The sequence below is a fragment of the Oncorhynchus tshawytscha genome, linkage group LG21 (assembly GCF_018296145.1).
Source record: "Oncorhynchus tshawytscha isolate Ot180627B linkage group LG21, Otsh_v2.0, whole genome shotgun sequence".
Lineage (NCBI taxonomy): Eukaryota > Metazoa > Chordata > Actinopteri > Salmoniformes > Salmonidae > Oncorhynchus > Oncorhynchus tshawytscha.
This window is the reverse complement of record NC_056449.1, coordinates 42,368,035-42,386,571: the sequence shown is the minus strand read 5'-3', so window position 1 is coordinate 42,386,571 and position 18,537 is coordinate 42,368,035. Positions and strand designations below refer to the sequence as shown.

The 18,537-nt window shown below is 44.3% G+C and overlaps 1 protein-coding gene across 1 annotated transcript in view; it reads right to left on the bottom strand.

Annotated features, from left to right (window-relative positions):
- LOC121840362 (netrin receptor UNC5A-like) overlaps positions 1–18,537 on the bottom strand; it is a 140,864-nt gene that overhangs the window by 82,901 nt on the left and 39,426 nt on the right. The window contains exon 3 of the mRNA XM_042303027.1: positions 8,849–9,088. Coding sequence (XP_042158961.1) covers positions 8,849–9,088 — 240 coding nt within the window. The remainder of the gene's footprint in view (positions 1–8,848; positions 9,089–18,537) is intronic.

The window sequence follows — 18,537 nt, the reverse complement described above, 5'->3', positions numbered from 1 at the left end:
TCATCTCTAACACACACACACACAGGAAGAGAAAAAAGAGAGAGAGAAACATAAAGTCCCAGAGACAGAAGCACACAAACACAGAATGCTGTTATAATTAAGACACAACTCAGATTCAGAGGAGGTTTAGCAGGTAGAGTCTAGAAAGGCTTCCATGGGAACTTAGAGGAGATTTAGCAGGCAGAGTCTAGAAAGGCTTCCATGGCAACTTAGAGGAGATTTAGCAGGCAGAGTCTAGAAAGGCTTCCATGGCAACTTAGAGGAGATTTAGCAGGCAGAGTCTAGAAAGGCTTCCATGGCAACTTAGAGGAGATTTAGCAGGCAGAGTCTAGAAAGGCTTCCATGGCAACTTAGAGGAGATTTAGCAGGCAGAGTCTAGAAAGGCTTCCATGGTAACTCAGAGGAGATTTAGCAGGCAGAGTCTAGAAAGGCTTCCATGGCAACTTAGAGGAGATTTAGCAGGCAGAGTCTAGAAAGGCTTCCATGGTAACTCAGAGGAGGTTTAGCAGGCAGAGTCTAGAAAGGCTTCCATGGTAACTCAGAGGAGGTTTAGCAGGCAGAGTCTAGAAAGGCTTCCATGGTAACTCAGAGGAGATTTAGCAGGCAGAGTCTAGAAAGGCTTCCATGGCAACTTAGAGGAGGCTTCCATGGTGACTCAGAGGAGATTTAGCAGGCAGAGTCTAGAAAGGCTTCCATGGCAACTCAGAGGAGGCTTCCATGGTGACTCAGAGGAGATTTAGCAGGCAGAGTCTAGAAAGGCTTCCATGGTGACTCAGAGGAGATTTAGCAGGCAGAGTCTAGAAAGGCGTCCATGGTAACTCAGAGGAGATTTAGCAGGCAGAGTCTAGAAAGGCTTCCATGGTAACTCAGAGGAGGTTTAGCAGGCAGAGTCTAGAAAGGCTTCCATGGTAACTCAGAGGAGGTTTAGCAGGCAGAGTCTAGAAAGGCTTCCATGGTAACTCAGAGGGGATTTAGCAGGCAGAGTCTAGAAAGGCTTCCATGGTGACTCAGAGGGGATTTAGCAGGCAGAGTCTAGAAAGGCTTCCATGGTAACTCAGAGGAGACTTCCATGGCGACTCAGAGGAGGTATAGCAGGTCGAGTCTAGAAAGGCTTCCATGGTGACTCAGAGGAGGTTTAGCAGGTAGAGTATAGAAAGGCTTCCATGGTAACTCAGAGGAGGCTTCCATGGCGACTCAGAGGAGGTATAGCAGGCAGAGTTTAAAAAGAGGAGAGGAGCAACAAGTCAACACACACACAATTTCTATGTTAGTAGATATACTGTACTGTACAGACAGATGACTGTAGACAACAGAGAAACAACACAATGTGATGGGAATATACTATAGGAGACTATTTGGTCAACGTCTATGACCCTACACACACATACAACACACACACACACACACACACACACACACACACACACACACACACACACACACACACACACACACACACACACACACACACACAACAATAACAAACACAACAAAAATGCTGAATAGAATAGGTAACACAAGGGACAGTAGATAGTATGGTGAGACTAGATAACACAAGGGACAGTAGATAGTATGGTGAGACTAGGTAACACAAGGGACAGTAGATAGTATGGTGAGACTAGGTAACACAAGGGGCAGTAGATAGTATGGTGAGACTAGATAACACAAGGGACAGTAGATAGTATGGTGAGACTAGATAACACAAGGGACAGTAGATAGTATGGTGAGACTAGGTAACACAAGGGACAGTAGATAGTATGGTGAGACTAGGTAACACAAGGGACAGTAGATAGTATGGTGAGACTAGGTAACACAAGGGACAGTAGATAGTATGGTGAGACTAGATAACACAAGGGACAGTAGATAGTATGGTGAGACTAGATAACACAAGGGACAGTAGATAGTATGGTGAGACTAGATAACACAAGGGACAGTAGATAGTATGGTGAGACTAGGGAACACAAGGGACAGTAGATAGTATGGTGAGACTAGGTAACACAAGGGACAGTAGATAGTATGGTGAGACTAGATAACACAAGGGACAGTAGATAGCATGGTGAGACTAGGTAACACAAGGGACAGTAGATAGTAAGGTGAGACTAGATAACACAAGGGACAGTAGATAGTATGGTGAGACTAGGTAACACAAGGGACAGTAGATAGTATGGTGAGACTAGATAACTCAAGGGACAGTAGATAGTATGGTGAGACTAGGTAACACAAGGGACAGTAGATAGTATGGTGAGACTAGGTAACACAAGGGACAGTAGATAGTATGGTGAGACTAGGTAACACAAGGGACAGTAGATAGTATGGTGAGACTAGAGACTAACACAAGGGACAGTAGATAGTATGGTGAGACTAGATAACACAAGGGACAGTAGATAGTATGGTGAGACTAGTAACACAAGGGACAGTAGATAGTATGGTGAGACTAGATAACACAAGGGACAGTAGATAGTATGGTGAGACTAGGTAACACAAGGGACAGTAGATAGTATGGTGAGACTAGGTAACACAAGGGACAGTAGATAGTATGGTGAGACTAGGTAACACAAGGGACAGTAGATAGTATGGTGAGACTAGGTAACACAATGGTGGACAGTAGATAGTATGGTGAGACTAGGTAACACAAGGGACAGTAGATAGTATGGTGAGACTAGATAACACAAGGGACAGTAGATAGTATGATGAGACTAGATAACACAAGGGACAGTAGATAGTATGGTGAGACTAGGTAACACAAGGGACAGTAGATAGTATGGTGAGACTAGATAATAGTATGGTGAGACTAGTAACACAAGGGACAGTAGATAGTATGGTGAGACTAGGTAACACAAGGGACAGTAGATAGTATGGTGAGACTAGGTAACACAAGGGACAGTAGATAGTATGGTGAGACTAGGTAACACAAGGGACAGTAGATAGTATGGTGAGACTAGGTACCCCAAGGGACAGTAGATAGTATGGTGAGACTAGGTAACACAAGGGACAGTAGATAGTATGGTGAGACTAGATAACACAAGGGACAGTAGATAGTATGGTGAGACTAGGTAACACAAGGGACAGTAGATAGTATGGTGAGACTAGATAACACAAGGGACAGTAGATAGTATGGTGAGACTAGGTAACACAAGGGACAGTAGATAGTAAGGTGAGACTAGATAACACAAGGGACAGTAGATAGTATGGTGAGACTAGATAACACAAGGGACAGTAGATAGTATGGTGAGACTAGGGAACAGAAGGGACAGTAGATAGTATGGTGAGACTAGATAACACAAGGGACAGTAGATAGTATGGTGAGACTAGGTAACACAAGGGACAGTAGATAGTATGGTGAGACTAGGTAACACAAGGGACAGTAGATAGTATGGTGAGACTAGGTAACACAAGGGACAGTAGATAGTATGGTGAGACTAGGTAACACAAGGGACAGTAGATAGTATTGTGAGACTAGGTAACACAAGGGACAGTAGATAGTATGGTGAGACTAGATAACACAAGGGACAGTAGATAGTATGGTGAGACTAGATAACACAAGGGACAGTAGATAGTATGGTGAGACTAGGAACACAAGGGACAGTAGATAGTATGGTGAGACTAGGTAACACAAGGGACAGTAGATAGTATGGTGAGACTAGATAACACAAGGGACAGTAGATAGTATGGTGAGACTAGGTAAACAAGGGACAGTAGATAGTATGGTGAGACTAGATAACACAAGGGACAGTAGATAGTATGGTGAGACTAGGTAACACAAGGGACAGTAGATAGTATGGTGAGACTAGGTAACACAAGGGACAGTAGATAGCATGGTGAGACTAGGTAACACAAGGGACAGTAGATAGTATGGTGAGACTAGGTAACACAAGGGACAGTAGATAGTATGGTGAGACTAGATAACACAAGGGACAGTAGATAGTATGGTGAGACTAGGGAACACAAGGGACAGTAGATAGTATGGTGAGACTAGGTAACACAAGGGACAGTAGATAGTATGGTGAGACTAGATAACACAAGGGACAGTAGATAGTATGGTGAGACTAGGGAACACAAGGGACAGTAGATAGTATGGTGAGACTAGGTAACACAAGGGACAGTAGATAGTATGGTGAGACTAGATAACACAAGGGACAGTAGATAGTATGGTGAGACTAGGTAACACAAGGGACAGTAGATAGTATGGTGAGACTAGGTAACACAAGGGACAGTAGATAGTATGGTGAGACTAGGTAACACAAGGGACAGTAGATAGTATGGTGAGACTAGGTAACACAAGGGACAGTAGATAGTATGGTGAGACTAGATAACACAAGGGACAGTAGATAGTATGGTGAGACTAGGTAACACAAGGGACAGTAGATAGTATGGTGAGACTAGGTAACCAAGGGACAGTAGATAGTATGGTGAGACTAGGTAACACAAGGGACAGTAGATAGTATGGTGAGACTAGATAACACAAGGGACAGTAGATAGTATGATGAGACTAGGTAACACAAGGGACAGTAGATAGTATGGTGAGACTAGATAACACAAGGGACAGTAGATAGTATGGTGAGACTAGGTAACACAAGGGACAGTAGATAGTAAGGTGAGACTAGATAACACAAGGGACAGTAGATAGTATGGTGAGACTAGATAACACAAGGGACAGTAGATAGTATGGTGAGACTAGGGAACAGAAGGGACAGTAGATAGTATGGTGAGACTAGATAACACAAGGGACAGTAGATAGTATGGTGAGACTAGGTAACACAAGGGACAGTAGATAGTATGGTGAGACTAGGTAACACAAGGGACAGTAGATAGTATGGTGAGACTAGGTAACACAAGGGACAGTAGATAGTATGGTGAGACTAGGTAACACAAGGGACAGTAGATAGTATTGTGAGACTAGGTAACACAAGGGACAGTAGATAGTATGGTGAGACTAGATAACACAAGGGACAGTAGATAGTATGGTGAGACTAGATAACACAAGGGACAGTAGATAGTATGGTGAGACTAGGGAACACAAGGGACAGTAGATAGTATGGTGAGACTAGGTAACACAAGGGACAGTAGATAGTATGGTGAGACTAGATAACACAAGGGACAGTAGATAGTATGGTGAGACTAGGTAACACAAGGGACAGTAGATAGTATGGTGAGACTAGATAACACAAGGGACAGTAGATAGTATGGTGAGACTAGGTAACACAAGGGACAGTAGATAGTATGGTGAGACTAGATAACACAAGGGACAGTAGATAGTATGGTGAGACTAGGTAACACAAGGGACAGTAGATAGTATGGTGAGACTAGGTAACACAAGGGACAGTAGATAGCATGGTGAGACTAGGTAACACAAGGGACAGTAGATAGTATGGTGAGACTAGGTAACACAAGGGACAGTAGATAGTATGGTGAGACTAGATAACACAAGGGACAGTAGATAGTATGGTGAGACTAGGGAACACAAGGGACAGTAGATAGTATGGTGAGACTAGGTAACACAAGGGACAGTAGATAGTATGGTGAGACTAGATAACACAAGGGACAGTAGATAGTATGGTGAGACTAGGTAACACAAGGGACAGTAGATAGTAAGGTGAGACTAGATAACACAAGGTACAGTAGATAGTATGGTGAGACTAGGTAACACAAGGGACAGTAGATAGTATGGTGATACTAGATAACACAAGGACAGTAGATAGTATGGTGAGACTAGGTAACACAAGGGACAGTAGATAGTATGGTGAGACTAGGTAACACAAGGGACAGTAGATAGTATGGTGAGACTAGGTAACACAAGGGACAGTAGATAGTATGGTGAGACTAGGTAACACAAGGGACAGTAGATAGTAAGGTGAGACTAGATAACACAAGGGACAGTAGATAGTATGGTGAGACTAGGTAACACAAGGGACAGTAGATAGTATGGTGAGACTAGATAACACAAGGACAGTAGATAGTATGGTGAGACTAGGTAACACAAGGGACAGTAGATAGTATGGTGAGACTAGGTAACACAAGGGACAGTAGATAGTATGGTGAGACTAGATAACACAAGGGACAGTAGATAGTATGGTGAGACTAGATAACACAAGGGACAGTAGATAGTATGGTGAGACTAGGTAACACAAGGGACAGTAGATAGTATGGTGAGAGATAACACAAGGGACAGTAGATAGTATGGTGAGACTAGGTAACACAAGGGACAGTAGATAGTATGGTGAGACTAGGTAACACAAGGGACAGTAGATAGTATGGTGAGACTAGGTAACACAAGGGACAGTAGATAGTATGGTGAGACTAGGTAACACAAGGGACAGTAGATAGTATTGTGAGACTAGGTAACACAAGGGACAGTAGATAGTATGGTGAGACTAGATAACACAAGGGACAGTAGATAGTATGGTGAGACTAGGTAACACAAGGGACAGTAGATAGTATGGTGAGACTAGGTACCACAAGGGACAGTAGATAGTATGGTGAGACTAGGTAACACAAGGGACAGTAGATAGTATGGTGAGACTAGATAACACAAGGGACAGTAGATAGTATGATGAGACTAGGTAACACAAGGGACAGTAGATAGTATGGTGAGACTAGATAACACAAGGGACAGTAGATAGTATGGTGAGACTAGGTAACACAAGGGACAGTAGATAGTATGGTGAGACTAGATAACACAAGGGACAGTAGATAGTATGGTGAGACTAGATAACACAAGGGACAGTAGATAGTATGGTGAGACTAGGGAACACAAGGGACAGTAGATAGTATGGTGAGACTAGATAACACAAGGGACAGTAGATAGTATGGTGAGACTAGGTAACACAAGGGACAGTAGATAGTATGGTGAGACTAGGTAACACAAGGGACAGTAGATAGTATGGTGAGACTAGGTAACACAAGGGACAGTAGATAGTATGGTGAGACTAGGTAACACAAGGGACAGTAGATAGTATTGTGAGACTAGGTAACACAAGGGACAGTAGATAGTATGGTGAGACTAGATAACACAAGGGACAGTAGATAGTATGGTGAGACTAGATAACACAAGGGACAGTAGATAGTATGGTGAGACTAGGGAACACAAGGGACAGTAGATAGTATGGTGAGACTAGGTAACACAAGGGACAGTAGATAGTATGGTGAGACTAGATAACACAAGGGACAGTAGATAGTATGGTGAGACTAGGTAACACAAGGGACAGTAGATAGTAAGGTGAGACTAGATAACACAAGGGACAGTAGATAGTATGGTGAGACTAGGTAACACAAGGGACAGTAGATAGTATGGTGAGACTAGATAACACAAGGGACAGTAGATAGTATGGTGAGACTAGGTAACACAAGGGACAGTAGATAGTATGGTGAGACTAGGTAACACAAGGGACAGTAGATAGCATGGTGAGACTAGGTAACACAAGGGACAGTAGATAGTATGGTGAGACTAGGTAACACAAGGGACAGTAGATAGTATGGTGAGACTAGATAACACAAGGGACAGTAGATAGTATGGTGAGACTAGGGAACACAAGGGACAGTAGATAGTATGGTGAGACTAGGTAACACAAGGGACAGTAGATAGTATGGTGAGACTAGATAACACAAGGGACAGTAGATAGTATGGTGAGACTAGGTAACACAAGGGACAGTAGATAGTAAGGTGAGACTAGATAACACAAGGGACAGTAGATAGTATGGTGAGACTAGGTAACACAAGGGACAGTAGATAGTATGGTGAGACTAGATAACACAAGGGACAGTAGATAGTATGGTGAGACTAGGTAACACAAGGGACAGTAGATAGTATGGTGAGACTAGGTAACACAAGGGACAGTAGATAGTATGGTGAGACTAGGTAACACAAGGGACAGTAGATAGTATGGTGAGACTAGGTAACACAAGGGACAGTAGATAGTAAGGTGAGACTAGATAACACAAGGGACAGTAGATAGTATGGTGAGACTAGGTAACACAAGGGACAGTAGATAGTATGGTGAGACTAGATAACACAAGGGACAGTAGATAGTATGGTGAGACTAGGTAACACAAGGGACAGTAGATAGTATGGTGAGACTAGGTAACACAAGGGACAGTAGATAGTATGGTGAGACTAGGTAACACAAGGGACAGTAGATAGTATGGTGAGACTAGATAACACAAGGGACAGTAGATAGTATGATGAGACTAGGTAACACAAGGGACAGTAGATAGTATGGTGAGACTAGATAACACAAGGGACAGTAGATAGTATGGTGAGACTAGATAACACAAGGGACAGTAGATAGTATGGTGAGACTAGATAACACAAGGGACAGTAGATAGTATGGTGAGACTAGGGAACACAAGGGACAGTAGATAGTATGGTGAGACCAGGGAACACAAGGGACAGTAGATAGTATGGTGAGACTAGGGAACACAAGGGACAGTAGATAGTATGGTGAGACTAGATAACACAAGGGACAGTAGATAGTATGGTGAGACTAGATAACACAAGGGACAGTTGATGATAATGGTGAGACTAGGTAACACAAGGGACAGTAGATGATAATGGTGAGACTAGATAACACAAGGGACAGTAGATAGTATGGTGAGACTAGGTAAAACAAGGGACAGTAGATGAGTATGGTGAGACTAGATAACACAAGGGACAGTTGATGAGTATGGTGAGACTAGATAACACAAGGGACAGTTGATGAGTATGGTGAGACTAGATAACACAAGGGACAGTTGACACATTGGGTGTACAGTATAGGTTGGATGAAGGACAGTACAGACTGACAGATTGACGGAGGGATGGAAGGAAGGGTAGAAAATAAAACCAAGAGCATTATCCTACTGCTGTGGGTACCAGGGCGGGGGCCAGGGGGGCGGGGGGCCCGGTGCCGAGGTGCCCACACACCTGGCTTGCTAGGCTTGATGCCCATAGGCTGGAAGCCCGTGGTCAGGATGGACGAGTCCGCTACGTCAGCGTCCAGACCCTCCTTCTTACGGCGGTAGACCAGGACCACCACGATGAGGATGAGGGTCAGACAGAGAGCTACGGCTACAATACCCACATACAGGGCCACATCCTCAACTCCATTGGCAGCTAGAGAGAGAGAGAGAGAGAGATGGTTAGTGTCAGAGGGAGGGGCACAGCAATCATGCCAACGTACAGAGCCATGTCCTCACTCACAGCTAGAGAAAGAGAGAGAGAGAGCGGGGAGAAGGGAGAAAGAGGTCTGTCAAACAGTAAGTACTACACCAGTTAGAATTCTGTTCCCATCTGATCCTCAACCAGTTAGAACTCTGTTCCCATCTGATCCTCCAACCAGTTAGAACTCTGTTCCCATCTGATCCTCCAACCAGTTAGAACTCTGTTCCCATCTGATCCTCAACCAGTTAGAACTCTGTTCCCATCTGATCCTCCAACCAGTTAGAACTCTGTTCCAATCTGATCCTCAACCAGTTAGAACTCTGTTCCCATCTGATCCTCAACCAGTTAGAACTCTGTTCATCCATCTCCCATCTGATCCTCAACCAGATCTGTTCCCATCTGATCCTCAACCAGTTAGAACTCTGTTCCCATCTGATCCTCAACCAGTTAGAACTCTGTTCCCATCTGATCCTCAACCAGTTAGAACTCTGTTCCCATCTGATCCTCCAACCAGTTAGAACTCTGTTCCAATCTGATCCTCAACCAGTTAGAACTCTGTTCCCATCTGATCCTCAACCAGTTAGAACTCTGTTCCCATCTGATCCTCAACCAGTTAGAACTCTGTTCCCATCTGATCCTCAACCAGTTAGAACTCTGTTCCCATCTGATCCTCAACCAGTTAGAACTCTGTTCCCATCTGATCCTCCAACCAGTTAGAACTCTGTTCCCATCTGATCCTCAACCAGTTAGAACTCTGTTCCCATCTGATCCTCAACCAGTTAGAACTCTGTTCCCATCTGATCCTCAACCAGTTAGAACTCTGTTCCCATCTGATCCTCAACCAGTTAGAACTCTGTTCCCATCTGATCCTCAACCAGTTAGAACTCTGTTCCCATCTGATCCTCAACCAGTTAGAACTCTGTTCCCATCTGATCCTCAACCAGTTAGAACTCTGTTCCCATCTGATCCTCAACCAGTTAGAACTCTGTTCCCATCTGATCCTCAACCAGTTAGAACTCTGTTCCCATCTGATCCTCAACCAGTTAGAACTCTGTTCCCATCTGATCCTCCAACCAGTTAGAACTGTTCCCATCTGATCCTCCAACCAGTTAGAACTCTGTTCCCATCTGATCCTCCAACCAGTTAGAACTCTGTTCCCATCTGATCCTCAACCAGTTAGAACTCTGTTCCCATCTGATCCTCAACCAGTTAGAACTCTGTTCCCATCTGATCCTCAACCAGTTAGAACTCTGTTCCCATCTGATCCTCAACCAGTTAGAACTCTGTTCCCATCTGATCCTCCAACCAGTTAGAACTCTGTTCCCATCTGATCCTCAACCAGTTAGAACTCTGTTCCCATCTGATCCTCAACCAGTTAGAACTCTGTTCCCATCTGATCCTCAACCAGTTAGAACTCTGTTCCCATCTGATCCTCCAACCAGTTAGAACTCTGTTCCCATCTGATCAAATCAAATCAAATCAAATCAAATTTTATTTGTCACATACACATGGTTAGCAGATGTTAATGCGAGTGTAGCGAAATGCTTGTGCTTCTAGTTCCGACAATGCAGTAATAACGAGCAAGTAATCTAACTAGCAATTCCAAAAAAACTACTGTCTTATACACAGTGTAAGGGGATAAAGAATATGTACATAAGGATATATGAATGAGTGATGGTACAGAGCAGCATAGGCAAGATACAGTAGATGATATCGAGTACAGTATATACATATGAGATAAGTATGTAAACCAAGTGGCATAGTTAAAGTGGCTAGTGATACATGTATTACATAAGGATGCATTCGATGATATAGAGTACAGTATCAACGTATGCATATGAGATGAACAATGTAGGGTAAGTAACATTATATAAGGTAGCATTGTTTAAAGTGGCTAGTGATATATTTACATCATTTCCCATCAATTCCCATGATTAAAGTGGCTGGAGTAGAGTCAGTGTCATTGACAGTGTGTTGGCAGTAGCCACTCAATGTTAGTGGTGGCTGTTTAACAGTCTGATGGCCTTGAGATAGAAGCTGTTTTTCAGTCTCTCGGTCCCAGCTTTGATGCACCTGTACTGACCTCGCCTTCTGGATGACAGCGGGGTGAACAGGCAGTGGCTCGGGTGGTTGATGTCCTTGATTATCTTTATGGCCTTCCTGTAGCATCGGGTGGTGTAGGTGTCCTGGAGGGCAGGTAGTTTGCCCCCGGTGATGCGTTGTGCAGACCTCACTACCCTCTGGAGAGCCTTACGGTTGAGGGCGGTGCAGTTGCCATACCAGGCGGTGATACAGCCCGCCAGGATGCTCTCGATTGTGCATCTGTAGAAGTTTGTGAGTGCTTTTGGTGACAAGCCGAATTTCTTCAGCCTCCTGAGGTTGAAGAGGCGCTGCTGCGCCTTCCTCACGATGCTGTCTGTGTGAGTGGACCAATTCAGTTTGTCTGTGATGTGTATGCCGAGGAACTTAAAACTTGCTACCCTCTCCACTACTGTTCCATCGATGTGGATGGGGGGGTGTTCCCTCTGCTGTTTCCTGAAGTCCACAATCATCTCCTTAGTTTTGTTGACGTTGAGTGTGAGGTTATTTTCCTGACACCACACTCCGAGGGCCCTCACCTCCTCCCTGTAGGCCGTCTCGTCGTTGTTGGTAATCAAGCCTACCACTGTTGTGTCGTCCGCAAACTTGATGATTGAGTTGGAGGCGTGCATGGCCACGCAGTCGTGGGTGAACAGGGAGTACAGGAGAGGGCTCAGAACGCACCCTTGTGGGGCCCCAGTGTTGAGGATCAGCGGGGAGGAGATGTTGTTGCCTACCCTCACCACCTGGGGGCGGCCCGTCAGGAAGTCCAGTACCCAGTTGCACAGGGCGGGGTCGAGACCCAGGGTCTCGAGCTTGATGACGAGCTTGGAGGGTACTATGGTGTTGAATGCCGAGCTGTAGTCGATGAACAGCATTCTCACATAGGTATTCCTCTTGTCCAGATGGGTTAGGTCAGTGTGCAGTGTGGTTGAGATTGCATCGTCTGTGGACCTATTTGGGCGGTAAGCAAATTGGAGTGGGTCAAGGGTGTCAGGTAGGGTGGAGGTGATATGGTCCTTGACTAGTCTCTCAAAGCACTTCATGATGACGGATGTGAGTGCTACGGGCGGTAGTCGTTTAGCTCAGTTACCTTAGCTTTCTTGGGAACAGGAACAATGGTGGCCCTCTTGAAGCATGTGGGAACAGCAGACTGGTATAGGGATTGATTGAATATGTCCGTAAACACACCGGCCAGCTGGTCTGCGCATGCTCTGAGGGCGCGGCTGGGGATGCCGTCTGGGCCTGCAGCCTTGCGAGGGTTAACACGTTTAAATGTCTTACTCACTTCGGCTGCAGTGAAGGAGAGACCGCATGTTTCCGTTGCAGGCCGTGTCAGTGGCACTGTATTGTCCTCAAAGCGGGCAAAAAGTTATTTAGTCTGCCTGGGAGCAAGACATCCTGGTCCGTGACTGGGCTGGGTTTCTTCCTGTAGTCCGTGATTGACTGTAGACCCTGCCACATGCCTCTTGTGTCTGAGCCGTTGAATTGAGATTCTACTTTGTCTCTGTACTGGCGCTTAGCTTGTTTGATAGCCTTGCTGAGGGAATAGCTGCACTGTTTGTATTCAGTCATGTTACCAGACACCTTGCCCTGATTAAAAGCAGTGGTTCGTGCCTTCAGTTTCACACGAATGCTGCCATCAATCCACGGTTTCTGGTTAGGGAATGTTTTAATCGTTGCTATGGGAACGACATCTTCAACGCACGTTCTAATGAACTCGCACACCGTATCAGCGTATTCGTCAATGTTGTTGTCTGACGCAATACGAAACATCTCCCAGTCCACGTGATGGAAGCAGTCTTGGAGTGTGGAGTCAGCTTGGTCGGACCAGCGTTGGACAGACCTCAGCGTGGGAGCTTCTTGTTTTAGTTTCTGTCTGTAGGCAGGGATCAACAAAATGGAGTCGTGGTCAGCTTTTCCGAAAGGGGGCGGGGCAGGGCCTTATATGCGTCGCGGAAGTTAGAGTAACAATGATCCAGGGTCTTTCCACCCCTGGTTGCGCAATCGATATGCTGATAAAATTTAGGGAGTCTTGTTTTCAGATTAGCCTTGTTAAAATCCCCAGCTACAATGAATGCAGCCTCCGGATAAATCGTTTCCAGTTTGCAGAGAGTTAAATAAAGTTCGTTCAGAGCCATCGATGTGTCTGCTTGGGGGATATATACGGCTGTGATTATAATCGAAGAGAATTCTCTTGGTAGATAATGCGGTCTACATTTGATTGTGAGGAATTCTAAATCAGGTGAACAGAAGGATTTGAGTTCCTGTATGTTTCTTTCATCACACCATGTCACGTTGGCCATAAGGCATACGCCCCCGCCCGTCTTCTTACCAGAAAGATGTTTGTTTCTGTCGGCGCGATGCGTGGAGAAACCCGCTGGCTGCACCGCTTCGGATTGCGTCTCTCCGGTTAGCCATGTTTCCGTGAAGCAGAGAACGTTACAGTCTCTGATGTCCCTCTGGAATGCTACCCTTGCTCGGATTTCATCAACCTTGTTGTCAAGAGACTGGACATTGGCGAGAAGAATGCTAGGGAGTGGTGCACGATGTGCCCGTCTCCGGAGTCTGACCAGAAGACCTCTTTGTTTCCCTCTTTTTCTGAGTCGTTTTTTTTTGGTCGCTGCATGTGATCCACTCTGTTACACTGGTTGTAAGGCAGAACACAGGATCCGCATCGCGAAAAACATATTCTTGGTCGTACTGATGGTGAGTTGACGCTGATCTTATATTCAGTAGTTCTTCTCGGCTGTATGTAATGAAACCTAAGATGACCTGGGGTACTAGTGTAAGAAATAACACGTAAAAAAACAAAAAACTGCATAGTTTCCTAGGAACGCGAAGCGAGGCGGCCATCTCTGTCGGCGCCGGAAGTAACACTGATCCTCCAACCAGTTAGAACTCTGTTCCCATCTGATCCTCCAACCAGTTAGAACTCTGTTCCCATCTGATCCTCCAACCAGTTAGAACTCTGTTCCCATCTGATCCTCCAACCAGTCAATAGATTCCTCAGCAGCACGACACATCACCATAAAGCAATTGCTTAAGAAGAAGACACAAACACACAAACACACAAACACACTCTTCAGACCAACAAACACACACACACCCACACCAGAGGAGAGAAGTGGAGGACATAAATGGAAGATTGAGTAACCTATTGACTCTGTAAGTCCCACCGACAGTATGTGTGTAGGGAGACAGAGATTGTGCGTGTGTGTGAGCATTTGTGTTCTAATCAGCAGAGTAGCAGGGATAAGGGATTGGCTACGGCTGTCTCCTGGGCTGGTTGGGTTTGGGTGGCGGAGGTGGGAGCTAAGCCACATCAACAATGCTGTGTGTGTGTGTGTGTGTGTGTTTGCGTGCATATTTGTGTGTCTCTGTGTGTGTGTTCATGTGTGTCTGTGTGTATGTGTGTGTGTGTGTTTGTGTATGTGTGTGTTTGTGCGTGTTTGTGTGTATGTGTGTGTGTGTGTGTGTGTGTTTGCGTGCGCGTTTGTGTGTGTGTGTGTGTGTGTGTGTGGGTGGGAGTTGTGTCACAAGTCTTCGGCTGGGAGGAAAACATGGAGGGAAACATGGAGGGAAACATGGAGGCCAAACACTCAGACACACTGATAGAGACCTAAAAGACATACTGATAAAGACCTAACAGACATAGTGATAGAGACCTAACAGACATACTAATAGAGACCTAACGGACACACTGATAGAGACCTAACAGACATACTGATAGAGACCTAAAAGACATACTGATAAAGACCTAACAGACATAGTGATAGAGACCTAACAGACATACTAATAGAGACCTAACGGACACACTGATAGAGACCTAACAGACATACTGATAGAGACCTAACAGACACACTGATAGAGACCGAACAGACATACTGATAGAGACCTAACAGACATACTGATAGAGACCTAACAGACATACTGATAGAGACCTAACACTCAGACATACTGATAGAGACCTAACAGACATACTGATAGAGACCTAACAGACATACTGATAGAGACCTAACAGACACACTGATAGAGACCTAACAGACACAATGATAGAGACCTAACAGACACACTGATAGAGACCTAACAGACATACTGATAGAGACCTAACAGACATACTGATAGAGACCTAACAGACATACTGATAGAGACCTAACACTCAGACATACTGATAGAGACCTAACACTCAGACACACTGATAGAGACCTAACAGACACACTGATAGAGACCTAACAGACATACTGATAAAGACCTAACAGACATACTGATAGAGACCTAACAGACATACTGATAGAGACCTAACAGACACACTGACAGAGACCTAACAGACATACTGATAGAGACCTAACAGACATACTGATAGAGACCTAACATACACACTGACAGAGACCTAACAGACACACTGATAGAGACCTAACAGACATACTGACAGAGACCTAACAGACATACTGATAGAGACCTAACAGACATACTGATAGAGACCTAACAGACACACTGACAGAGACCTAACAGACATACTGATAGAGACCTAACAGACATACTGATAGAGACCTAACACTACGACACACTGATAGAGACCTAACAGACATACTGATAGAGACCTAACAGACACACTGATAGAGACCTAACACTCAGACACACTGATAGAGACCTAACAGACAGACACACTGATAGAGACCTAACAGACATACTGATAGAGACCTAACAGACACACTGATAGAGACCTAACAGACACACTGATAGAGACCAAACAGACATACTGATAGAGACCTAAAAGACACACTGATAGAGACCTAACAGACACACTGATAGAGACCAAACAGACATACTGATAGAGACCTAACAGACACACGGATAGAGACCTAACAGACACACTGATAGAGACCTAACAGACATACTGATAGAGACCTAACAGACATACTGATAGAGACCCAACACTCAGACATACTGATAGAGACCTAACAGACATACTGATAGAGACCTAACAGACATACTGATAGAGACCTAACAGACATACTGATAGAGACCTAACACTCAGACACACTGATAGAGACCTAACATACATACTGATAGAGACCTAACAGACATACTGATAGAGACCTAACAGACATACTGATAGAGACCTAACAGACACACTGATAGAGACCTAACAGACATACTGATAGAGACCTAACACTCAGACACACTGATAGAGACCTAACAGACATACTGATAGAGACCTAACAGACATACTGATAGAGACCTAACAGACATACTGATAGAGACTTAACACAGACACACTGATAGAGACCTAACAGACACACTGACAGAGACCTAACAGACATACTGATAGAGACCTAACAGACATACTGATAGAGACCTAACAGACACACTGATAGAGACCTAACAGACATACTGACAGAGACCTAACAGACATACTGATAGAGACCTAACAGACATACTGATAGAGACCTAACAGACACACTGACAGAGACCTAACAGACATACTGATAGAGACCTAACAGACATACTGATAGAGACCTAACACTACGACACACTGATAGAGACCTAACAGACATACTGATAGAGACCTAACAGACACACTGATAGAGACCTAACACTCAGACACACTGATAGAGACCTAACAGACACACTGATAGAGACCTAACAGACATACTGATAGAGACCTAACAGACACACTGATAGAGACCTAACAGACACACTGATAGAGACCAAACAGACATACTGATAGAGACCTAAAAGACACACTGATAGAGACCTAACAGACACACTGATAGAGACCAAACAGACATACTGATAGAGACCTAACAGACACACGGATAGAGGCCTAACACTCAGACACACTGATAGAGACCTAACAGACACACTGATAGAGACCTAACAGACATACTGATAAAGACCTAACAGACATACTGATAGAGACCTAACAGACATACTGATAGAGACCTAACAGACACACTGACAGAGACCTAACAGACATACTGATAGAGACCTAACAGACATACTGATAGAGACCTAACAGACACACTGACAGAGACCTAACAGACACACTGATAGAGACCTAACAGACATACTGACAGAGACCTAACAGACATACTGATAGAGACCTAACAGACATACTGATAGAGACCTAACAGACACACTGACAGAGACCTAACAGACATACTGATAGAGACCTAACAGACATACTGATAGAGACCTAACACTAGACACACTGATAGAGACCTAACAGACATACTGATAGAGACCTAACAGACACACTGATAGAGACCTAACACTCAGACACACTGATAGAGACCTAACAGACACACTGATAGAGACCTAACAGACATACTGATAGAGACCTAACAGACACACTGATAGAGACCTAACAGACACACTGATAGAGACCAAACAGACATACTGATAGAGACCTAAAAGACACACTGATAGAGACCTAACAGACACACTGATAGAGACCAAACAGACATACTGATAGAGACCTAACAGACACACGGATAGAGACCTAACAGACACACTGATAGAGACCTAACAGACATACTGATAGAGACCTAACAGACATACTGATAGAGACCCAACACTCAGACATACTGATAGAGACCTAACAGACATACTGATAGAGACCTAACAGACATACTGATAGAGACCTAACAGACATACTGATAGAGACCTAACACTCAGACACACTGATAGAGACCTAACATACATACTGATAGAGACCTAACAGACATACTGATAGAGACCTAACAGACATACTGATAGAGACCTAACAGACACACTGATAGAGACCTAACAGACATACTGATAGAGACCTAACAGACATACTGATAGAGACCTAACAGACATACTGATAGAGACCTAACAGACACACTGATAGAGACCTAACAGACATACTGATAGAGACCTAACACTCAGACACACTGATAGAGACCTAACAGACATACTGATAGAGACCTAACAGACATACTGATAGAGACCTAACAGACAACTGATAGAGACCTAACAGACATACTGATAGAGGCCTAACAGACATACTGATAGAGACCTAACAGACATACTGATAGAGACCTAACAGACATACTGATAGAGACCTAACACTCAGACATACTGATAGAGACCTAACACTCAGACACACTGATAGGGAACCATACCCGGCCAAACAAAGAAATAGAAAAACTAGAATGCCCACCCAAATCACACCCCAACCTAACCAAATAGAGAAATAAAAAGGCTCTCTAAAGTCAGGGTGTGACACATAGATTGTGGATTACATCAATGTAAATGTCTGCATCATTTCTAATCCCCTATATATATATAAA